Here is a 24991-nt window from a genome sequence, read left to right as displayed (position 1 = left end):
GACGTTGCTACTTTGTTGCTCAGTTGATGCTGGGTTTTGGCCATTGTGCTTGCTCTTGGTGGTAGAATGTGAGTTTGTGTGATGTGTACCACTTCTGAGCAGGCACCTGACACTTCGTTTATGCTCACCTCCTTCTATCATATATTTAAGTGAAACTGCATTTAAAAAAGATGGACACTCAAGTATCAACCACAAAAGAAAGAGAAGGAACTCAGTGAGTTGAAGTTTAAGGCATTTAGTTTACACAACGCTCAGTGCAAATGGAAATGGAGGTGCTTGGTCCAAAGTTGAGAGCTGGAGAACGCTTGACTGGGGGACCACCCGGGGGGAGGTGTTCCACAAGTGCACCCCTAGAGGCTGCGGCAGTGGGTCCCTCCATGGTGGATCTCCGATCACTGAGCCAAGGGAAGAGGCAGTTCTTGTTCGGGGTTAGAATGCAGCTCTTTCAAGCACCGCAGACGTTGTGTGGTAAGCTCTGTCTGGCCTGCAGATGCTTGCTCATCTGCAAGGTCGTGCAGATAATACTCTTCTCTCAAATTCTTAGCAGATGGTTTTGGTGGCCTATGAAGCCCCTTCTTCTTGGCACCAGAGTGCCTTGAATAAACCGCATGGACTTTGACCTGTGTGGGGTTGACCTTCCTTCTGTCTGTGCTGTGGGTCTAGCCTAGCTTTGGAAGGTGTGCCCATCTCCAGGGATGGTGGTAGAAGTTGGGCAGACAGGTGGCCCGCCTGTGAGAACAGACCTGTGGTTGCTCGAAGGCTCTACTCCCTTTATGTGCAGAGTTTTGATGATTTAAATACAACAGACAACTTTAATAGAGAAACAATAGACGCATTCCTACTGAAGACAACACACCTGCATGCTTAGTCGTGTCCAACTCTTGGAGCTCCATGGACTGTAGCCCACCAGGCTCCCTTGTCCATGAGATTTCCAGGCAAGAATACTGGAGCAAATTGCCATTTCCTTCTCCAGGAGATCTTCCCAACCCAGGAATCTAACCTGTGTCTCCTGCATTGCAAGTGGATTCTTTCCCCGCTGAGCCATCGGGAAAGCCCCTATTAAAGACAGGCAGGCGACAAAGATACCCCTTATTACCACTGCTATTAAATTATTGTAATAGAAGTAACAGCAAATGCAGTTGTAAACATTATAAACTTGGGAAAGGAGGAGGTGAAATGATCACTGTTGGCAGCTGATTGGATGGGATTGTTACTGAGAGCTTAATAAAATTCAGTGAAGTAGTGGGGAGTGAAAAATACATAGAAATAACCTATATGTTTAAGTATGCATGTTTATTCTATATTGTAAGAAACACACACAGAGGCACATATATTTGCTAAACAAGGAGGAACTGTTTTTGTTAAAATAAGTATATTTCTGAAATAGATTAGGTGCTCTTACTTCCATAGAGTGGATGTGTAATCTGGTTAACTCAGTTACATTTCCATTACAAATTTGACTTTCAAGATTCCTAAGAAGGCATACTAATAATACACAGAAAGGTATTGTGGGAAATATATTTTAATGGCTCTTTCAAGCCTGCATTTGGAATTTCTTATAATACAGAACTTTAAAAAAAAGAATTTTGTTTGTTTGTTTTTGGCCCTGCTGGGTCTTGCTTGCTGTGTTGGCTTGTCTCTGGTTGCTGCGAGCCAGGCTGCTCTCTGTTTCGCAGGCTTCTCGCTCCAGCGGCGTCCTTGTGGAGCACCGGTTGTAGGGCTCGCGGGCTTCAGTAGTTGCAGCACACGAGGCCTCGGTAGCTGCGGTAACCAGGCTCTAACTCCATGTTCAGTGGTTGCGGCATACAGACGTGGTTGCTGTGTGGCCTGTCGGATGTTCCCAGATCAGGGGTCAAAACCGTGTCTCTCGTATTGGCAGGCGGATTCTTTATGACTGAGCTACCAGGGAAGCCCAGCACAGACTTTTAACACCAGAAGAGTAATCCCCCAGGTAGAATTTATGATGGAATCTAAAGTAAATTGAAGTGTTTTCAGTTAGATTGATCTTCTGTTTTCACGGCACTGATTTTTAACATTTGTTAATTGGTTAAAGTGTTACCATTTGTTTTAAAGTAATAATGTAATGTAGAGCATGAGCCAGGAGAATAGTTTCCGCAGGGGCGTTGTTTGGGAGGATGGCTTACATTTCTCTCCGCCAGCTTTTTGCCCTTTGAGCAGAAGTAGCGGTGTATCTACTGCTAGCTATGTAGGTGTTAGAAGTCAGGCATCATTCATTTGAAGAACTGTAGGGCCTGGGGTGAGGGTGTAGGTATGGTAGTGTTTTGGAAGCTTTCTAGGTGACTCTGTTTGGTTTAGCTATGGCTGTTACGCTTGTGATTACATATTATTTATTTTTTAAGATACACAAGTAAATAATTGTTCTTTTGTTCCTAGCTCAATAGGATGGAAATAAGTGTAGCTTCCCATATTCTTTGAATTCTAAGTTTACCTACCACACTTTAGGAAATTAGGCGATTTATTTTGTTTTTAATGCACATGAGGAAGAAGAGCCACATTAGCTTCACTCTGTGCATCCAGAAGTCTATATCTGCATGTTCTCACCTTTATCCTCTGGTGTAATTTAACTCAACCCCTAAGACCTTGATTCAAAGAAAATACTATCAGTGCCTGTCTCTGAGCTCTGAATTTTCCAGTCCCAGGGCTTGGAATGTGGAGGAGATGAAAGAAAACAGACTTGAGAATATGCAAACATGAACTCAGACCTTCCCCAGAGCATCACCAGGAACTCCCCCAGTTGCTGAATTTCACTTCAGAATGTGCTTGATGCTTTATCTGAGTTTGGGCTGGGTTAAGGGAGTGCAGAGTGTGGAGGCTATTAGATGCCCACAGAAAGACTGAAGTGCTTACTTGGAGGAAAACTCTGAACCTTCGTCTCACCAGGAGAATTGTATGTTAAATGTGCTTCTTAGACTTTTAGGGCACAAATTAGAGATTACAGGTTTGCTTTTGAGACTAGCCATAAATGTTCTTAAACTGGAAAAATTCTGTTACAGCCGTTCAGGAAAGACTAGGTTGTTCTTGAAGTAGTGTTGGTCTAGCTTATGTTAATGGTTCCTTCTCAGTATCCCTTACAATTTATTCTGTCAAAATTTGTATTTGGCCTGTTGATTACCAGTCCATTCTTAATGTCTTTACTCTTTACTAACACACAGGTTTTTTTTTTTTCCTTTGAAGAAACTTGAGGGAATCAAACCAGTAATCTTGGGAGGTGGGGGAGTGCATATGGTGATAGAAATTGGTATTGCAGGGGTTGGCGGGACTGTTGACTGTACAACTTCTAATATTACCAAAAAATTAACCTTATAAATATATTATTTATATACAATATTAAAGTAAGGGGGGCCTAATTGTTGAGTAAAAATGTGCTTGTTGTAGAATAAGTTGAAAATATAAGAAAATACAAAGAAAAATTATAGTCAACAATCTCAACCATCTAGATGTAACATCTCCTAGGTTGCTTCGGTCTGAAAGAAAAACCATGTTTATATGTACAGTGTTGGCTCAGTCGCTCAGTCGTGTCCAGCTCTTTGTGACTCTGTGGACTGTAGCCCGCCAGGCTCCTCTGTCTGTGGGATTTTACAGGCAGGAATACTGGTGTGGGGTGCCGTTTCCCCCTCCAGGGGGTCTTCCCGAGCCAAGGATCAAACAGGTTCTTTACCACTAAGCACCTGGGAAGCCCATATACGGTGGACCCATGACCAGTGTTAGGGTTTGGGACGCAGCTGAAAATCAGTGTATAACGTTCATAGTCTTCTCTGTGTCCAGGGTTCAGGATCTGTGAGTTCAGCCCACCAAGGATTGTATGGTACTGTGGTGCATATCTAATGAAGAAACTCCACATATGAGTGGACCCATGAAAAGTCAGCTCCTTGTTGTTTAAGGATAACCTGTACAAATTTGTACATTTTGACAAAACAATTTATAATGTGTTGTTATTTGAATGAAAGCAAAATAATTAATAAAAACTAAAATTATTTAATTTTATAGATTATTAACTATTTTGCTTTCATTCTTTTTCATTGCTGCATAGTTCTACCATGTTGAAATACTTGATTTCACCAGTTCACTATTGTTGGATATACAGATTGTCCTACTTTTCTTTGATTATAGTTCCTTGTGAGTTAAACCATCCATAATGATTATTGGATGCAGAATTGCTGAGTCAAAGTCACAGTTTTTTTTAACTTTTTAATTTGCACTGGGGTATCGCCAATAACAATGTTGTAGTATTGTCAGGTGAACAGAGAAGGGACTTAGCCACCCACACACATGAATCCACTCTCACCAAACTCCTCTCCCATCCAGGTTGCCACATGACAGTGAGCAGAGTTCCCTGTGCCATACAGTAGGTCCCTGCTGGTTATCCATTTTGAATATAGCTGTATTTACATGTCTGTCCCAGACTCCCTAACTGTCCCTTCTCCCCATCCTTGCCCCCTCCCCCCATCACAAGTTAGTTCTCTACCTCTGTGTTTTGTAAGTAAGTTCATTTGTATCTTTTCTATTTAGGTTCCACATATGAGGGATGTCATATATTTCTCTTTTCTCTGTCTCTGACTTAACGTCACTCACTATAACAGTCTCAGGTCCATCCAGCCACATAGTTATTTTTAAGGCGTAATCAGATTGCCTCCCAGAAGGTGTGTGCTTATTTGTGCTCATTACGTGTATGAGCATCTCCGTCACTGTGGCTGCACGACATGCCCCCTTGACCGGCCAGTCACTTTCGAATTCATTGCAGTATAATAGATGGGACCTGAAGATAGGCAACTCCCAGATTCCTGGTTGTGGGGAGAAAACAATATAGGGCATGCAAGTAAAATTGATCTCATACCCAGTATGTGATTGTCATTAGGCTGTAGTGGGTATTTTGCACAATTTAAGTCTAGAGTATTTGAATATTAGGTTCCTGCCCTTAGCCATGATGGGTGAACTTTTCACTGTCCTAGTTGAACTCTTCTCAGCTGATAGATTGAATTGTATTCTGCCTGCTGCTGGCCAAGCATTATAATGGAACGATGTATAAAACTGAACATTTGCTAGATTAAAATATTCCTAAAAATGGATGTCCAACTGAATTTATTGAAAGATGAGAGATGGTTGACTAAGTAACTTGCACACTTGAATCCAGAGAAGATATTGCACCATATTTAACTGCCTTTCGAAATGTTTACTGACCATCTTGTGTCGACGTGCAGAGGTACTTTGCTGGCACACTAGTGGTTCTGTGAATTTCACTTTTGGATCTTGGCAGAGAAGGGGGAGAAGAGGCTAGGCAAATAGTTGGCAAGAGAAGCAAATAGTTACAAGTCTGTTAACAATGAAGTCTTGTTTGCCCATGCTTGGCCTGTCTGCAGTTCTGAGACTGGATTCCGTAGCTCTGTGAACTGTTATCACAAGAGCACTCCTTTGGTTTAGGGTGCTTGGGACTGTAGCATACTGAAGAGAACACAGTCATGTATATCTTACTGGGATGAGTATATCCTGTCCCTGTTAGTATACAGGCATTAATTGTAGGAAGTGGGCTAGGAATGGTTTATCAGTGCAAGTCTCTGGAATTGCTTCTTAAATCTGTTTGTGTTTTCTGCGTTTCAGAGTGAGAAGGTTACAGAAATCAAGACTTACTTTTTTTTTTTTTTTTTGGTAAAGCAAAGGAGCAAAGACTGCTTGTTTAATAGGGTCTTGGTTGTGAGAAAGATGTAATTTTATAGTGTAAGCTTTTGCAAAGACTACTACTTTAGTAGTATCTATTTCTAATAAGTGAAATTGTTATTTCACCTTACTTGGGGTTATGATCTGTTAATAAATCTCATAGTTTTATTACAAAAGTGAACTGAGAATTAGAAAATGATGATATATACTTCTAATTTTAGCAGTTCTGAAAGGGTCCTCTTTTTTGGGAACAGTGAGAAAAACTGAGGGCAAAATTAAAAATACCATCTTTATTACTAAGAGCACATGAAATGTTTTTAAGAAGTCATGTATTTGATTGTAGGTCTTTCTTTTGTTCATATGTGTCCTGTGTTTCTGTGTTATGGGTAGGTAGATTAGCATTCACCTGCACCCCAATTTTTAGTCTCACTGCTGTTTTTCTCTAGTGAAATACTTCCTTCAGCAAAAGCATGATGAAAATTAACTTTTAGTAATTAAAATGTTAAATTCTCTCTCGGCTTAACAGCGAACTTTTTGTTTTTGTTTTCAGCATTGGTTGGATGGTACAAAAAGCATCAAAAAACAAGTAAAAAGTAAGTGTTGAAAAATTTTTGAAAAAAAATTGGAAACTGAATTATATATAATTGCATATTAGAAACTGGTTTCTCATAGTTGGGACATAAATCCTGTTTCTGATGAGTTTCTTAGCATCTCCATTTTTGTAAAAATAATTTCAATCTGATATATTGACACACCCCTTAAATTATATAGGGTTGATGGTAATCTAGATTCATGTGGTTTGTTTGTTTGTAGTTTGTTTCTAGGACAAAGGCTTGCAGTTTGGAAATGAGATTGAGTTCCCATGAGATACTTAACTTCTGTGTAGTAGTTAGTTACATTGGAATTTTTCTATTTGGTATCTGCCCTGCTTTAGAAAGTATTTTGAGACTTTAAGGCTGTAACTTTTTTTTTTGTTATTAAGACTGATGAAAAGAAGTTATTCACATAAAATGTTAGTATTATTCCTAGCGGTAGGGAAAAATACCAGTGTCCAGTCCATAGTCCATCATGTTTTTTGTAGTACCAGATTTTAGGGCACCTCAACTCTTTTTACAAAATAATGGGATCTCTGATAATATAGAGGTTAGTGAAGTGGTGAAGTGAATTGGAAAGAATGTGAGTGAATTTGCCATGTTCAGTTAACAACAGGTGTTCTCTCTGCTCTCAAGAAGCACAGCTCAGCAGCTGTGTAGGGCTGTTGGCGGACACAGTCAGGACTTTTTATTTGACATATTTGGCCCTAAACTTCTGGAATTCATCTGGAGCTGTCTGTTCTTGGGAGGACAGGTGATGTGACAGTGCTGCCTGGTGGTTGGGACGTTTAAAAAGTCTGCTGATTGTGTTAGGCTCAAGCCTACAGTGTAACCTCCATTATTGCTGCAATAATCTAGTCTCTTCTGTCCACTTCAGTAGATTTGTGACAAGTTTACTGACTGAAAATCCTTACTATTTAAATAGCTGTATTGAAAAAATTACCCCCCCCCCTTTTCTTTTAATGGCAGTTGGTTCACCCTATTGTCTGCATCTTCGAGTTAAGTTTTATTCCTCAGAACCAAATAACCTTCGTGAAGAGCTGACCCGGTAAGACCACCATCTAGAGTTATATACAAGAGTCAAGTTTCAGGTAGACTAGCTAAAGATGTTGGAAGATTACCTCAATAATTCCTTCAGTTTTACAGACAGCTTATGAAATGGATACTTTGTCCTGGTAACAGGAGACCTGACAATTGAATTTCATTTTGAGACAGTGTTTTTTTAAGTGTAGGATGTTTTCCTTTATTTACCAATTTTCAAAATAAACAGTTGGTTCTCTAACATCCTGCAAAAGTAACTAGTGAGTTCTGAAGTATCACTGTCAACTCATGAATAACAGGGCTATCGTGTTTTAATATATTACCTTTTTATGTTTATTACCTTTATTAATATTCAAAATTATCTATTTTTCGCCACTGAGAGTTATTTCAGGTTGGCTCCTGACTGTCTTTATTGACATACCATTGAGTAATGAAAATATTGAATCCTGATTTCTCTTGAATGGTCTTAAATAACTTTAGATAAGTTACAGAAACTTATTTTTATTTTGTTTTGCCTTAGTATTTATCCACTGAGTCTATATTGCATTTCTGTGACTCATGCACATGTCCTACTTTTATTAAGTAAAAAATTGAATTCCTGAATCCCTGTAGAAGGGTTTCCTCTTGAATATTCTCCTGATGGATAAGAGCATAGTTGTCATCTGTGTGCATGTAGCTGTATCCCTTTACTTACGAGGCGGCTGTGTTGTCAGATCACAGAGTTCATTCTCACAAATTTGCTTTAAACCTTGTCTTTTGAGAGTGTCCTGAACTCCAGTGCATCCTTCTGGTGCTGAATGCCTCTTGTTTCATATTTGTTTTCCTTTATAGACTTTATTGTGGGTTAAGTTTTGTAATTAATAATGTTTCTTCTCAGATTAGAAGGGCAGGATTATTTTTCACGGTAGATTGTTCTGTTTAGTAAAATTTGTGCCTTTTATTTTTCTTAGGTATTTATTTGTTCTTCAGTTAAAACAAGATATTCTCAGTGGAAAGTGAGTATTAGTTTAAGGTAAACCATGTTTTCTTGAGTAGTTGAAAAAATAAGTCCATAGTTAAACATGAAAAAGAAGCAGTCAACATAAAGTATGTCTTATTTCCATTTATCATAAAACAGAGGTTGTGACATTGGCTCATTTAACACATTTATGTTTTGGTCTCAGATTAGAGTGTCCCTTTGATACAGCGGTTCAGTTGGCAGCTTATAACTTGCAAGGTAAGCAGTTTTTATGTTCGCTGTTAAGAGTGAAGCATAATTCTTCTTTGTGTGTGTTTGAAGCCTCTCAGAAGATTCATAGTGACATGCCAGAAGAGAAACACCTGTGTTTGTTTAATATTGCATCAGTATCCAGCTCTGACTCCCTTGTTTCAGAGCATTGCCTTCTTTTCCTTCCATTTATTTGCTACCTTTCTGTCCAATAGTAGTTTCAAGCAGAATTTGCAGTCTACTTGATAATTCAATACATGATATGGTTGGACCCTCAGCAGATTTTTTCTTTTTATAAAGAATGCAAGATGTATGAGTAAATTGTTGCTGTGGCCACCTGGCTTGCTTTCTTTTGTCTTATTCTTAAGAATAAGTCCATGGAAAGAAGTACTTAGCGTGTATTTAGAAGTTCCTGATGGTTATTGTAAGAACTTTTTTAAAAGTGTTTTCCAGTCAGTGAGATTAATGAAAAACTTACCCTTTTGTACCTTGTTACACTGATCAAATATTTGTTAAACTTAGGCATTTTTCTTCTGAAAAAATTGACATTTTAGGAAAACAATAATTTGCCTTTGTTCATAAAATGGAAAGAAACATTTTGGCTGGAGTATCTATATATACTAGAATAAAAATAATACATAATAATTAAGACATTAATAATTTTATGCTTTTTTTGGGTGATTCTGTATTATCCCCAACCTCTCTAAATCAGTAGTATTTATTTTCCATTGTATGGCTAATAGACTAAATTTTCATGTTTTATGGTAAACCTAATCTGATTTTGTACTTATGTTTTGGAAAGCATATTTTTCTGTTGATAGAGTAATTGGTGACTGAAAGAAATTTTCTGTACTTCAGAAATGTGCTGCTAATGTAAATTGTAGTCTGTCTACAGACTGAAGCTTGTTTTCTCTTGTGCTGGAATGTTGAATGGATACTATTTGGAAGTGCTCTACCTTTAGAACTGTAATGATCACAGTACATAATTGCACACATCTTTTTTTGAAAAGCACATTTTTAATGTTCTACTAATTGCTGTGTGAGAATTCTGAAACTCTCGGAGCTATAGAAAAGCTGTCATTTTCAATAACTGTGTTCCATCACTTAATGCTTCATACATTCTGTGTCTCATTTTGTAAGTTTCATGGCAGCCAAAGTTTATACTTCTTGAAAATGATCTTTGTGCATTTTTGTGTGTTTAACAAAACACTTAAAGTAATGCTCACTAAATATTTACTGTCTGATTCATGCATATAGCTCTGTTATATTATCTCTTAACCCTATTTATATTTTTTCCCTAAATAAAATCTCTTTCTTACTTTCTCTTTTATCCATGGTTACCATTTTTTTTGGGCGGGAGATAGGAAAGTAGGATTTACTGGTGGACATGAGTAAGGAGGGGACAGTGCCAGGGCTCTCATGAATGTAAGGCCCACCATTCATCCAGGGGGCCACAATTAGGGATGTATTTGACCCCACAGCTATCTGGGATGAGCTGTATTTTTTAATTCATCCATATTAAACTTAGTAAATACCCCTTCTTGGAGATGTGGATCTTTTAGAAGCCAAGAAACTTGAACTTGCCTCTCAATAGGGCCTCAATCACAAGCTCCGTGTTCTGCAGCTTGACATTATGACTTGGCCAATGCGGACCCTAGCCTCTGTGCCCTGGGCTTTCCAAAGGTACCCTGCATGCCTGTCTGGAGCTTATCAGCTCTGGTGCAGGACAGCATGGTGCAAGGGATGGAGCCCACTCAGATGTGAAAACCATCTTTGCCACAGCTTTTCACCATGTACTTGTTGGCACAAATACGGGCAGCCTTCAGGGCCTCAGAGGAGAGCTGCTCATACTCATCTGACACTATGGCTGCAGAGTGGGCGTGGTGCAGTTGTATTTGTGATTCCTCGAAACTTCATACTGTGTCTTATGCATCTCATTGTCCTGTGTCTAATAGGTCACCAAATCCTACGGATTATTAAGGTCCTTAAGAGTAAATTAACTGAAGTATTACTCACTCTTCATAAAATTAGCTCCTTGCTTCTTGTTTATGACTTTTTTTTTTTTGCCCACACCTTGTGACATGTGAAACTTCCCCAACCAAGGATCGAACCTGTGCCCCCTGCAGTGGAAGTGTGGAGTCTTTAAGGCCCACCATAGATGCCCTCATATATATGGTTTTTGTTTTATCAGAATAATCTTTATCAGTTTTATCACACACTCAAGTTTAGTTTTTCTCCACCGTTTTAGTATATATCCTGAACAGCATTATGTAGCCGATTTAGTTTGGGGCTTTTGAAGAACTTGTGTTCTACTTGTGGTTGCCCGGAGGGGACGAATGGGAGGAAGGGATAGTTAGGGAGTTTGGGATCCATGTACACACTGCTGTATTTAAAATGAAAAACCAACAAGGATCTACTGAATGACACAGGGAACTCTGCTCAGTGTTAGGTGGCGGCCTAGAGGCGGGGGAGTCTGGGGGAGAGTGGATGCATGTGTATGTATGGCCGAGTCACTGCTGTCTGCCAGAAACTAGCACCGCATCGTTAATCGGCTGTACTCCAATATAAAATAAAAAGTTAAAAAGAAAAAACAAACTTATGTTCCAGGCAGAAGAGCAAGTTCTTTAGCAGTGAAGTGGGAGTGAGAATATTTTCCAAGGTTGCTGTGAAGTTAAATAACAGTATGTCTGCAATATGACTGTTGTGTAAAGTAGATGCTTAGTAAACAGTTATTACCATTTTTATGATTATCTCAAAGTAGGACTCATGTACTTTTTCTCTCCATGGCCGAATTTTTTATCAAAATGGAAGTGTTTTAATTTAATATAAGTAAAATATTTTTTAAAGGAAGACTTTCTAAAGAACAGAAAATGAGAATCATCATTTTCCCTCCATCCCCAAACCCAGTTCAGAGGTAACCGCAGATGGGCGCATAAATGTGTCTGCACTGTCCAGTAACTTTTCTTTTTTATTTCTTTGGGAAAACTTCCAGGGGACAGTGATTCTATCTTACAGTGATGTTTGATGTCTTGTTCTGTGCATAATAGCTTCTTAGCAGATGCTAGCTAACTGTTTTATTAAAGGATTGCTGAATATTTTTGTTGACTCAATATACAGTCAAGTTATTTCTCTGTGGAAGGCTAAAAGAGATTTTCAAAAGCTAAGCATCGTACAGTGTGACTCAGTTAGGAATAAGACATTTAATTGAAAATATACTACTAGGCACAATTACATGATTTGTGCATGCAGACAGATAAGTCACAAGTCTAAGGTGGATTTATTTTTGGTAATGGTCTGGGTGTTATGAATGCCTTGTAGTTTAAGAAAGTCTAATCTTCTGTTAATAAGTGGGTTTTGAAGAAGGATTCAGCAGGAAGTAAACTTACCAACAAAACGTAACCTTGTGAAACTTAACATTTGTAGCTGAACTTGGAGACTACGACCTTGCCGAGCACAGTCCTGAACTTGTGTCTGAGTTCAGGTTTGTGCCTGTTCAGACAGAAGAGATGGAGCTCGCTATATTTGAGAAATGGAAAGAATACAGGTACTTTAACATCACCACAACAGTGATTCCACGTTTGTTTTCTTCTGTGTTCTTAGCATAGAATTCATTGTATATTTGTAATCATCTTAAAATGTATTATTTTTTAAATTTCAGGGGTCAGACACCAGCACAAGCTGAAACCAATTACCTGAATAAAGCCAAGTGGTTAGAAATGTATGGGGTTGATATGCATGTGGTCAAGGTAAGCACTGTGTTGGGATGCTTTCTAAGAAAGTTATTCCTTCAAGACTCAAGGTAACCATGGTATCTCTTAGTGTGAAGGAGAGTGTGTAATTTGCAGGGGCTATACTGGGCACTTTGGATGTGTGGTTATGAAGATTGAGAGTAGATACTGAATGATGAGAGTCTCACACAAAAACTTGTTTTAAGAAAGAAGACAGCCAAAATTTCCAAAAAGGTGTGTCTGTGGTTTTAAGTTATCACTGTTTTTTTTTTTTTTAGTTTTTGAATCACTTTTTATTCTTTCACTTCATATTCATATCATCTTTTATCATGTAAGCTTGAGTAGGCTCTGTAAGGATGAAAATAATTTAGAAGGTAAAGTTGAAGATTTGTAGCTTGAGGGGACGTTGATAAGCTGTGCCTGCCTGCCTGCAAAGTGATTCAGTCGTGTCGGACTCTTTGTGACCCTATTGACTTTTAGCCTGAGGGATCCTCTGTCCATAGCATTCTTTCTCCAGGCAAGAATACTGGAGTGGGTTGCCATGTTCTTCTCCATTGATAAGCTCTAGTCTAGTATAACCTATGGAGTGATTTGTTATTTTTAGTTTTAAAAGCTCCATTTTCCCAGAAATGCAGTCTTTTTCAAAATCTGTGATTTAAATGGTGACTAGAATTTGGGAAGACTCTGGAAATTTGGTGTGGTAGTGTCACTACCTGTATGTCTTCCAGTGAACACATACCCTAAAACTGTAGTGTCTCAATGAACTAAATATGCATGAGTTTTCCTGAGAATGTTATTTTGGATGTTTTAATTGTTGAAAGCACCTTTCACATTAATATTAACCTGTATGTAATTAATATAATTCAGTATGAAAAGAAAAACAGTCCTGTGAAAATGTGAACCCTGTTTTATGCAGATAAAGCTAACACATGTTGCTCCCCTGAAATTAGGCCAGAGATGGGAATGACTACAGCTTGGGACTGACCCCAACAGGAGTCCTTGTTTTTGAAGGAGAGACCAAAATTGGCTTATTTTTTTGGTAAGCAGAGTTAATATCAAAGATAATTACTGTTGTTTTGTTTTTTAAATGAATAAAAACACTTACATGAAGTTAGACCATAAAATAGAATTTGGACATAGTTCTGACAAGCTTGAAAGTGATTTGCAACTCTCTCCTATTCATCTGTAGTCCTGCTTCCCCAAGCCAGTTTTTAAAACTCTTAATTGCATTTTCTGTTAGTTTCAACATATGCCAAAATACATACCTTAGCATAAATACTGTCTGGTTCTGTGTATTGGCTGTTGACATGGACACGCCCTCTGTCATGTGGTTATGTGTCTGTTTAGTGTTTCTTGTTCCACAGTCCTTTACTCCCTGCTCCTCACTATATGCTGTGCTTAGTCACTTAGTCATGTCTGACTCTCTGTGACCGCATGGACTGTAGCCGGCCAGGCTCCTCTGTCCAGGCAAGAATACTGGAATGGGTTGCCATGCCCTCCTCCAGGGGATCTTCCCAATCCAGGGACTGAACCTGGCTCTCTCATGGATTCTCTACTGCCTGAGCCACCAGGGAAGCCCAAGAATACTGGAGTGGGTAGCCTGTCCTTTCTCCAGGAGAGCTTCCCTACCCAGGAGTTGAACCTGGGTCTCCTGCGTTGCAGGCGGATTCTTCACTAGCTGAGCTACCAGGAAATCCTGCCCCTCAGTGTATAGGAAGGAGATATTAATACTTTTATCCTCCTCTGGAGCTGTGCTTCTCTTTCTGAGTCCCAACTTATGTCATCCATATGTTTCAATTATATTTGCATGTTACTTTTACATCAAGGATAGATATTACTTGGATTTCATAACCATAATTAAGTTCTTTAGCTTTTGTTTGGTTGCTTCTAAAAGCTGAAAATCAGGAAATAGTGTTTATATTATAATGTCTTTGTTGGAACTGGTGTGAAGCTTAGTAGTACACTGGGGTTATATGCAGGGACTGAAGAGGGTTCTTGTATAATATACTGGTTTGTCTGTTCCTCTGTTGTTTCCTCCTTCAAAGCACGTCAGGACCCTTCACTTGAAGTCTGCCAGTGCCAAACTCAAAATTCTTACACACCCAGTTGCTTTAAATATAGGTCAGCAAGTAATAGTCTTAGCCTTTCAGAGCCTGCATGGTTTGCATGTCTCATTGCAAACTGCATTTCACATCTGTTAACTGGCTCTAGATAAGCAAATCCTGTAGCTCTAAGAGCCCCCACACCTCTGCTGCCGTTGGGAGCTCTGTGGCTCAGAGGCCTCTCCGGGTAGAAGCCCATCCCTGGTCCCCCTCCTTCCTCAGGGACCTTCCTCTGTCCTGCATGGGGGCCTGGGCTGCTTTCTTGGGAAGGTCTGCTGTGTGAAGGGATACTTCTCAGTAGAGCTTATTGTGTGATACTCTTGTCTTTGCTCCTGTCTTTTTCTTGATGAGCTCTGAAATCCTTGAACTCAGCTGGGATTATGTTTCCTTTGTTATCCTAGAGCCTTAGCTCTTACTCATCCCACACATCCCTTTAAGTGGCCTGCCTTTGTCGTCTTCAGTTCAGTTCAATCGCTCAGTTGTGTCCGACTCTTTGCGACCCCATGGACTGCGGCACTCCCGGCCTCCCTGTCCCGGAGTTTACTCATACTCACCAAGTCCCTGAGTTTACTCATACTCAGGTCCGTTGAGTTGGTGATGCCATCCAACCATCTCATCTTCTGTCGTCCTCTTCTCCTCCCACCTTCAGTCTTTGCCAGCATCTTAAATTATTTCAGATTCCTGAGATGGCTCTTTTCCAGTTGTAGCTGTTGACTCTTCCAGGCTGCTCTTTGTCTTGGGACTTCTTTTTCCTGTTTCCTCAGTTATGAATCTATGTTGTCTTCCACATTTTCCTTTCTTTGCTTTTGTTTTTCTGATACATATCCTCAGGTGACGCTTAAGAAAAGACCACTAGAGGTAGATTATTTGAACCCTTGGACGCCTTAAAGTTACTTAGTCTTCTCTTGTGCTTTCCTGATGATTAGGCTGAGAATGGACTTTTAGATTATTTTCCCTCAAAAACTTGAAGATAGTATTTAATTTATTTTTGCATCTCCTAGAGATTCCCTGGGAGATTTGAATGTAATAGTGTATTTATAATTGTCCCTTGATGGGCTGTGTATTTCCCTAGTTCTTTATGTGTTAACTCTCTGACCTTTCCAGCCTGCCCTGGGGCAGATGGAACATTCTTATGGCAGAGAAACTCCAGGTCAAGAGATAAGGAGAGCATCTTGTGTACTACCTCATAAAAATCTATTGAATTAATACACCACATAAAACACTTGGGAGAGCACCTGCCACTTACCCGGCATTGTGTAAGAATTTGTTACACCTAAGTGCCAGATTCACCTATGACATTTCTTCACTCCTTGTTTTAGTACAGCTTTTGTAAACAAGATCTGTTGTGCAATTCTATTTTATGTAAGGTATATTTAAAAATTAGTGAGTCCTATTGTTTTCACACTCACAGTTCATAGAAGCACACAGATAAGTTGGGTGGGTTGCTTAGGATTTTAGTATGGGGGAGATGGGGTTGGAAAGTAGGCCATGAAGTGAGGTTTACATTTTTTATTTTTTAAATCAAAGATGTCTCTGACCATAAAGTGGCTATAGAAAAGAGTTGAAAATCAGTAACCTGGGTTTTTTTAATGCCTTTTAGAAAGCTTTTCTCTTTCTTCCTGTGTCCACTTCTGTGCTGCTGCTGAGCATTATTAAGCTTGGAGAATTTCTTCTACCATAGGAACCTGTGAATACATATGGGGGTGTGTGTGTGTGTGTGTGTGTATATATATATATATTTCTTCATTTTATTTTTTCCTTATTGCTTTTGAAATTTTTTTCTGGCCTCAACTATTTTTTAGATTGGAGATGTTTTTTCTGAGCAGTACAGGTTATGTTTACCCTCTACCAGCTTTCAATTCAGAAGTTAGATGATCAATGTACTTGAAGTAACAGCAAATTTTTTATTTTTTTATTTTAAAAAAAAATTTTTTTTAACAGCAAATTTTTTAAACTTCGAGGACATTTATTTGAAATCTGACTGTTATGCTCATATTGTTATAGGCCCAAGATAACCAGATTGGATTTTAAGAAGAATAAACTAACATTGGTGGTTGTAGAAGATGATGATCAGGTAGGAATTATATTGCATTACATATTTAACAGTGACTGTGTTATATGGTAACTTAATTCTCTAAAAGGGGAAACTTAGTATAATTAATAATGTAATTCCTTGCTTTATGTCACACCATCTTCAAACTATAGTTTTCTGTCTTTAAGATTAAAGAATAAATAAAAGACTATTCTTGTTCCTTTGTTGATGAGTGTGTATCTCAAGTGTATAAAAATTATATCTAAATGGCTTTGTGCCTTTAGTTCCTGATCAAAAGATTAATCAGAAAGATGTACCTAATAATATTTTTTAATAAAGCCTTCTATACTAAGGATTATCTGTTTTTCAGTTAAATCTAGTTCCTAATTGATAAACTCACAACAACATGAATGACTCTCAAATGAATTATGCAAAGGGTAAGAAGCCTCATTAAAAGATTATGACTGTGTGATTCATTCTGTGACAGTCTAGGAAAGGCAGGCCTTACAGGAGCAGGGAATCACTCACTGATCCTTTGGGACTGGGTGTGTGAGGAGGCTTGACTGCAGAGAATGGGCATGAGGAATTTGGGGGTTCAGAGAACTATTCTGTATCCTGATTTGGGTGCTGGTTGCATGATTCTGTGCATTTTCAAAAGCCGCAGAATTGTGAGTAAATAAAAATAATTTTATTGCATGCCAAGTAATACGTTGGAAATACATAGACAGATATAAATAAAAGCAGACAGGTCAAATGTTAAAAAGATCTGTATGCTCAGTAAAGTGTGAGTAGGGCTACTTAGCAGAACCTGAAAAAAGGAGACCCTGAAAATTAGATAAAACAACTCCAGGTTTTTGGAAAGTTTCCAGTTGTATTACTGAGATACATGCAAAGGATTACCCTGTCACACAGCTTGGAGGAATATCAGAGACAATAATCGAGCATTTAAAAAAGAAATGTCTCGATGGCACGGATGATCATTATATTATTGACAAATGAGTTGAAAATGCTTCAGAAGAGTCAGGTTTCACATCTAAAGACAATCTATTTTACAAATATTTTCCTTTTTATTTAAGCACAGATGTGATTAAATGATATTTGTATCTAAAAGAATCACTCAAGAATAATAAGATGCAGTTCTATATGATAAAGAAGATGGTCATAGTTTAATTGGTGATGCTTGTTCTTTTTGGGCCATAAAATAATTGTACATCTTAGAATTGATGGAATTTCAGATTTAATCTAATACAGTATTAACTTCTTGGATATCTTTTTGAAGGTGTTTTATACACAAGCAAATGTGTGTATCATTTCTGTGCAGAGGTTCCATGCTTAAGCGCTGTTCTCCTGCTTATCCTTTTTAAACTTTATGTTCTAACTTGGAATGCTTTCTATATCAATATGTAAAGTTGTTCTCCATTCTTATAAAAGCAAACTAAAATGCATAGTGTTCTAGTATACGGTGTACTCTTATTTAATCAGTCATCCATTAATTGACATTTATTCACTATTTTATTAACTGCCTATGATTTATACATTGGTGAGTATCTATAAGATAATGCCCTTAAGGGGGATTTGTGGGACTGAATGGCTATGTGCGTTTGTCCTGAATGTAGAGCGATCCTATCCGCTTGCACAGTTGTCAGTGTTCAGGCTCATCTCCAGGGGGGAATTAATCACGTTTGTATCTGAAAGGTTAAAAAAATGGAATTTCATTGTAGGGTTAAATTTTGCTTCTGGCTTTATGAGTGATACTGAACATCTTGTCATACATTTGAATTACTTGATTTCCTTTTTTGCCCATTTTTCTTCTGGGTTATTGGCTTTTTTCTTACAGTTTTACTGTTTGTCACTGACATTATAAATAGTTTATCTAATAGTTGTTTGTCCTTTGACAGTGCTTATTGTAGGGTTTGTCATGCACTTTAAGACTTTTTAAATAGGTGAATATATTCATCTTTTATGGATCCGGGGTTTTATGTCACAGAAGGCTTTTCCCTGTCTTGAGAAAGACATTTTCTCATGTTTTTTTTTTCCCCTTCTTTGTGTAGATTTTTTTGGTACATTTCATTGAAATATAACCTCCATTCAAAAAAGTTTAAGAATAAATGTACAGCTTGTTGAGTTTTTATGTACACTTTTATGACCAGTACCAGGGTGAGAAAATAGAATTCCAGCAGAATTAAGGAATTTCCCTTGTGTGCCACTCCAGGCCCAGTTGACCAAGGATAACCATTCACCTGACTTTTGAACTTGGTATAAATGACACCTGACTGACTGTTCCCTTTGAGTCTTCCTTCTGTATTTCAGGGCTGTGATTCTGAGCTTTCAGCCCTGCTGTAGGAGGTGACTGTAGTTGGCTCATTCCTACTGTTGAATAGTGTACAGTTATATGCATAGACCAATATTTATCCATCCTGCTGCTGATAGACATTTGAGGTGTTTTTTTTTTAATTTTTGGCTGGTGAGAAGAGTGCTACCCTGAGCCCTGGGATGTGCATGTGTTGGGCTTTTATGGAAACAGCTGGACTGTTTGCCAGTGTCTACACAAGTGAACCGCTCTCCCACCTGGAATGTGTGAGGGTTTCATCTGGTCTTCTTTTGCTTATGTTCAGTGCTCTCTTTCTCATTTCATCCATTCTGGTAGAGGAATTATTTTAGGGTTTTACTTGATGACAATTTCAGTATATCACTTATATTTGTTGGGTGTTTGGATATTCTTTTTAATGAAATGCCTGTTTAAGTTTTTCATTTGTTTTTCTGTTGGGTCATGTATTTTTCCTCTCACTAAGGAAGTTCTTTTTATATCTGGGCCTCATTTCTTTGTCAGATATATATGTTGTAACTATCTTCGCCTTGGTTTGCCTTTTGACTCCTTTATTAGTATCCTTTGAATAAATAAGATTGTAATTTTAATGAAATGTAGTTTAGACATTTTTTCCTTTGTGACCAATGTATGTTTTGTGTCTTGAAGTGTAAGGATCTCTGCCTGTATCAAGGTTATTAAGAAACTGTGTAAAAGTTTGTGAAGTATTTTTAAATGACAAAATATTCAAAAATATACTGAAAAGTATAATTGAAACTGGTAACCATTTTACTCACTTTGATTTAACGTTTTTGGCATTGCTACTTCAGATCCCTTTTAGAACTGATAAATTAATAAAAGTATATTTGATACAGCTAAGGTCTAAGCCAAAGCTTGTCCCTTTCTTCCTCATTCTTTCAGGGTATCAGTCTCATATTTTCTAACCTTTTGTAAATATAACCACATCATGACACATGGTAGAACGTTTTAGAAATCTGCATATGTATGTATGTTACATATATACATTAAGGTGGGTTTTTTTTTTGCAGCTTGCTTGTTTTACCTAAGCATCTGTAGCCATGTAGTTCTAGTTCATTCACTTTAACCTATGTATCATATTCTGCAACATGAATCACCAGTAGTGCATCAGTTCATTTATCTTTTATTCATTTATCTATCTGTGTACTTTTATAATAATGTTATTGTTTACTTGATTACGTTTCTCATGTTTTGAACATTTAGGGTTTTATGCCAGCTTTTGCTTTTACAAATGAGATTGAAGAAAATCTTGGGGTGTAAATTTTGGTTTTGAGAGTCCTTTCCCCTGGAGACACAGTATAGCTTAGTGGTTATAAATGTAGGTGCGGGTGTCTCAGTGGTTAGATTCAAAGTCTAGTTTCTTTTCTTACTAACTTTGTGACATTGGGCTTAATTTCTTGATCCTCAGTTTCCTTTTCTGTAAAATGGAGCTAATGATAGTTTCTACTCATTGAGACAATTCATGTGAAATTCTTAGAAAAGTGGCTATGAATATTAACTAGTATAATTTGATTCCTGTGAGTATGGTTACTAGGACCAGGAATGTGGCCATTTTTAAGGCTGTTACGTATATTGCCATATCTTATGTGAACCTTTTCATTATAATTATACATTCATTTATCCTGAAGTATGGCAGAGAAAGGTTCGTTTAATATCTCTGAGAAATGGGACCATGTAACTAGAGAGGAAACTCTTGGGAATAATTTTATATTGGCGGAGAAAATGGACAGTTTGATTTTAACTCTGCCTGTCTCTGTAGGTGGCTCTAGAGAGTGTCAGAGTTTCAGGAAGCAAACCAGGTGCTTTATTAGTGTTTGACTTTTGATATTGCTGTGGTTATATTTGTAGCTGAATAACAGGTGACAAGAGTATCCGAGTTAATAATTACCTCTGTTAACATCCGTTTCTTTTTCAGGGCAAGGAGCAGGAGCATACGTTTGTCTTTAGACTGGATCATCCCAAAGCATGCAAACATTTATGGAAATGTGCTGTGGAGCATCACGCCTTCTTCCGGCTGCGAGGCCCTGTCCAAAAGAGTTCTCATCGCTCAGGATTTATTCGATTAGGATCACGGTTTAGATACAGGTGAATGTTTGTGGCTACTTGCTGTATCTTTCATCATTTCATAGAGGCCAGAAAGTGTAGCCCAGTTCCTCATTTGCAGATGTGGAAGCTAGGGCATAGAAAGATGAATCAGTTTGCCAGTGTTTTTCATTGGCCAAAATCAAAGAAAAAATGGTATATATTGTTATTGGTTGTAATTTCCTGAAAAGATAGAATATTGTAAAGGTGTAATGGATTTCATATCCCTCTTGATGTTTTCTTTTTTTCTTTAAGGAGTAATTTAACAGAATTTTTCCTGTTAAAAAAGTTTAGTTACATAAAATACTGACCATATTGCCTGTGTTGTATGCTGTATTCTTGTAGCTTGTTTATTTTATGCATAGTAGTTTGTACCTCTTAATCCTCTATTTGTCTTTTGCCCCACCTCCCTTCCCTCTCCCCACCAGTAGCCACTAGTTTGTTCTCTATGTCTGTGAGTCTCTTCTGGTCACTAGTTTATTTTTTAGATTCCACGTGTAAGTGCTGTCATACAGTATCATTCTCTTTCTGACTTACTTCACGTAGCGTAATACCCTTCAGGTCCACCCATGTTGCTACAGAGGGCATTATTTCATTCTTCTTTATGGTTGAGTAGCAGTCTATTGTGTACATCTACTATGTCTTCCTTATCCTTTCATCTGTTGATGAACACTAATGTTTGCTTTATATATTTATTAACCCCTAGTTTAAATCCACATAGCAGGAGTTTTGAGGAGTCTTTATCCAGCAGCTGGATACCATGTAGAAAACGGGTATGGTGTTCTAGAGGGATATTAATCTGGATAATATTTCTGGTCCTTATAAACTTGATGTTCCATTGTTCTTGCATATTCCATGTTTGTTAGTCATAAGCTAGAAACATTTTGGTTTACTCAGAGTAGCTTATTGATGGTGAGTTTTCAGCATGTTTCAGTGTGATTTAAAGAAGGAATGGATATCAGTAATGTGGCAAGTTGACTGTGTGTGGAATTCATGTAAGAAAGCTTCTGTTTTACTTACATTAAAGGGGGGGGCATTTTCTTGGCAGAAATTAAATGGCAATGAAGATAAGTATCAAATATTAAAATAGTTTTAATATTTCTGAGAAAGTCTTCTGAAAAGCATATCACAATTAGAAAAACTAATGGAAAATCTTGAGTTAATTGTACATCTTGCATTGAGGAGTGTGGGTGGGAAAGAGAGGAGTTCCATAAAAGCACAGATATTTCAAACTCACTTAATATGTTCTTAGGTGATGTGCATAATTAGGAAAAAACAACATAACTTGCGTTGCATCTTTCACACAAGCCTGAAGAGTGAAAAGAATGGTGTGATAAAGAGAGTCATCAAGACTATCTTGATAAAGTTCAGGAAGGTTCTTTTAAGGAAAACCTCAGGATAGACTTTCTGTTGTTTTCGTGTATCTGGTTACTGTAAGCCTGAAATTCTCTTGTTCCTGTTAAATGTCTCATTTATTTTAGTGGAAAAACTGAGTATCAGACCACTAAGACCAATAAAGCAAGAAGATCAACATCCTTTGAAAGAAGGCCCAGCAAACGGTATTCTCGACGAACTCTGCAAGTGAAAGGTGAAACGCAGCCCTGTTTTCCAAGGACTGTTCTTCCTGACAGTTTATCTTGTGCTATATTGTTGACTGGAGGGGAAGATGTCTCAGTCTTCTTACCTCTGTTATATCAGGAGTGCTAAAATACCCTTATTTAAATAATTGCATTTGCTCCTGGCATAATCAGTTCTAAAAAATACAAGGGGAGAAACTGCCTATACTGTTGCTGAGATTAAACTTGAAGCTAATCACAGCTCAGACACTGTGTTCAGTTTTTGTTCTTACTCTTTTAGTTCTTCTGTAGAGCAACATCTTCCCTCCCTTTGTGACTTTCAGATCTCCCTTAAGTATTTTTTAAAACATTGGTATATGATGAATAAATTTTAAGTAAAGATTATTTTGTATTGTGTTAGAATATTAAAGATTCTGTTAAGTGTAATTTTTATATTTAATCATCAGTGTACATTGTACATAGACATTTCCAAATTCATAAATGTTCCTTGTTGTTTGTTACTTTAATTATATAATACAAAGAATGGTTTACTTTGGCCAGTAAGCTAAAACTTGTGATTGTTTTCAAAAAATCAGAGTTGAATTTTTAAAAATTATTTGTTTGGCAGTGCTGAGTCTTAGTTGTGGCACGTGGGTCCTCAATCCCTGTTGGCGGCATGTGTGACTTTCAGTTGCAGCATGTGAATTCTTAGTTGCAGCATGTGGGATCTAGTTCCCTGACTAGGGCTCAAACCCGGGCCCCCTGCATTGGGAACACAGAGTCCCAGCAACTGGACCACCAAGGAAGTCCCTAGATTGCATTTTAAGTATGTCCAGTGTCAGAGTTATAAATAAGTGCCATGACCTGATGTTGGCAGTATCAATTTTTTCAAAAAACTGACTTATAGTCATATGTTTTGATGTACCTATAAATTAAGTAATATGTAGCTATAAATAAAACCATTTCAGTTTGTTTAATATCCTTAAATACCTTATAGACTCCACTGATGATTTTTCACTATCAGCTTATTCTAGAGGCTTGCAGATGATTCTTTTCTTTTTTTAATGTATACTTATTTTATTGCCTCATTTAAAAATTGGAAAAAATTATTATTACTCACTTTAATGGCATGAACCCTAGAACACCTTTTGTGAAATGAAGATTTTTTAAATATAGTGGAAACTAGCTTACAAAGCAGTTAATCAAGTTTACTTTTGTAGGCACTTCCCTTGGTGGTCCAACAGTTAAGACTCCGTGCTTCCCATGCAGGGCCACGGGTTCAGTCCCTGGTTGAAGAACTAAGATCCTGCATGCTGTGCTGTGGGACAGAAAGTTAAAAGAAATAATACTAATAAATGGTAAAGCAGTTTATCATGTTGGAGGGAAACTAATGGGATGTTTTCTCTTTTCTGTCAGCAAGTACAGGAAAACCTGAAGAACTCAGGTGGGTAATGTCTTGCTCCTTAGGGGTTGACACTAGAATGTTTTAACATGTCCGTAGTTGCTGTCATTAATCCAACCAATATTTGTTGAAGGCTTGTTAGAGTGTTCCCTTGTCCCTGAGCATGGTGGACATGGCAGGGAACAAATGAATTCATAGTGCCAGATAAAGTTGGCGCAATGCAAATAAAGCAATTTGAAGAAAAAGAGTGGGGTTGGGTAGCTGTGCTGTTCATAATGAGACTGACATGCATCTGTTATTGGTGTGTGACTGAGGACATGCAGATGCATAAACTGTCACCCTTGTTCTCAGGGAGCTCAGAGAACAAAGGTTGATTTGTAGATAAACAGTCCATTTTATTCCTGGGTAAATCCCACTTGGTCCTGGTGTGTAATCTTTCTTTATGTTACACGTTGCTGGATTCTGTTCACTAGTTTCTTTGTGGATTTGTGTGTCTGTATCATCAAAGACACTGGTCTGTAGTTTTCTTGTACTGTCTTTATCTGGTTTTAGTATCAGGGTGGGTCTGGCTTCATAGAATGAGTTGGGGAATATTTCCTTCTAATTTTGGGGAAGAATTTGTAAAAAATTCTTTAAATATATGGTAGAATTCACCATCTGGCCTGGACTTTATTTATGTCAGATTTTTAAATTTCCAGTTCAGTTTCTTGTTGTAGATGTATTCATATTTAATTTCTATCTTGAATCAGTTTAGGAGTTTGTGTCTTTCCAGAATTTTTCCATTTTACCTAAATTATCTAGTTTATGGCATACAGTTGTTCATATTTTTCTCTTTTCCATTTTATTTTTGTAAGCTTTGTGGTGATGTCCCCTCATTCAGGACTTCCAGGTGGCACAGTGGTAAAGAACTTGCCTGCTAATGCAGGAGATGCAAGAGACGCAGGTTTAATCCCTGGGTGGGGAGATCCCCTGGGGGAGGAAATGGCAACCTACTCCAGGCTTCTTGCCAGAAAAGTCCCATGGACAGAAGAGCCTGCGAGCTGCAGTCCATGGGGTCGAAAAGAGCCGGACGCGACTGAATGACTGAGCACACACACCCCCCGTTAATTTCTGATTTTAGTTCTTTGAGTTTCTTTTTCCCTTGGTCACCCTAGATAAAGGTTTGTCAGTTTTGTTGGCCTGTTTGAAGAACCAGCTTTTGGTTTCATTTGGTTTCAGCCAGCTTTTGGTT

The 24991-nt window shown here is 37.9% G+C and overlaps 1 protein-coding gene across 6 annotated transcripts in view; it reads left to right on the top strand.

The window, feature by feature from the left end:
- Window positions 1–24991, top strand: part of EPB41L5 (erythrocyte membrane protein band 4.1 like 5) — a 154824-nt gene that overhangs the window by 40460 nt on the left and 89373 nt on the right. For all 6 annotated transcript variants that reach the window (XM_043488073.1, XM_043488071.1, XM_043488072.1 and 3 more), the window contains exons 4-14: window positions 6224–6266; window positions 7236–7314; window positions 8258–8302; window positions 8471–8523; window positions 11938–12058; window positions 12173–12260; window positions 13193–13281; window positions 16349–16418; window positions 20636–20805; window positions 22284–22390; window positions 23775–23802. In XM_043488073.1, the coding sequence (XP_043344008.1) occupies window positions 6224–6266; window positions 7236–7314; window positions 8258–8302; window positions 8471–8523; window positions 11938–12058; window positions 12173–12260; window positions 13193–13281; window positions 16349–16418; window positions 20636–20805; window positions 22284–22390; window positions 23775–23802 (893 nt within the window). The remainder of the gene's footprint in view (window positions 1–6223; window positions 6267–7235; window positions 7315–8257; window positions 8303–8470; window positions 8524–11937; window positions 12059–12172; window positions 12261–13192; window positions 13282–16348; window positions 16419–20635; window positions 20806–22283; window positions 22391–23774; window positions 23803–24991) is intronic.

The sequence above is a fragment of the Cervus canadensis genome, chromosome 15 (genome assembly GCF_019320065.1).
Source record: "Cervus canadensis isolate Bull #8, Minnesota chromosome 15, ASM1932006v1, whole genome shotgun sequence".
In the NCBI taxonomy this organism is placed as follows: Eukaryota; Metazoa; Chordata; class Mammalia; order Artiodactyla; family Cervidae; genus Cervus; species Cervus canadensis.
The sequence above is the reverse complement of the archived record's forward strand: the minus strand, read 5'-3'. Positions and strand labels throughout refer to the sequence as shown.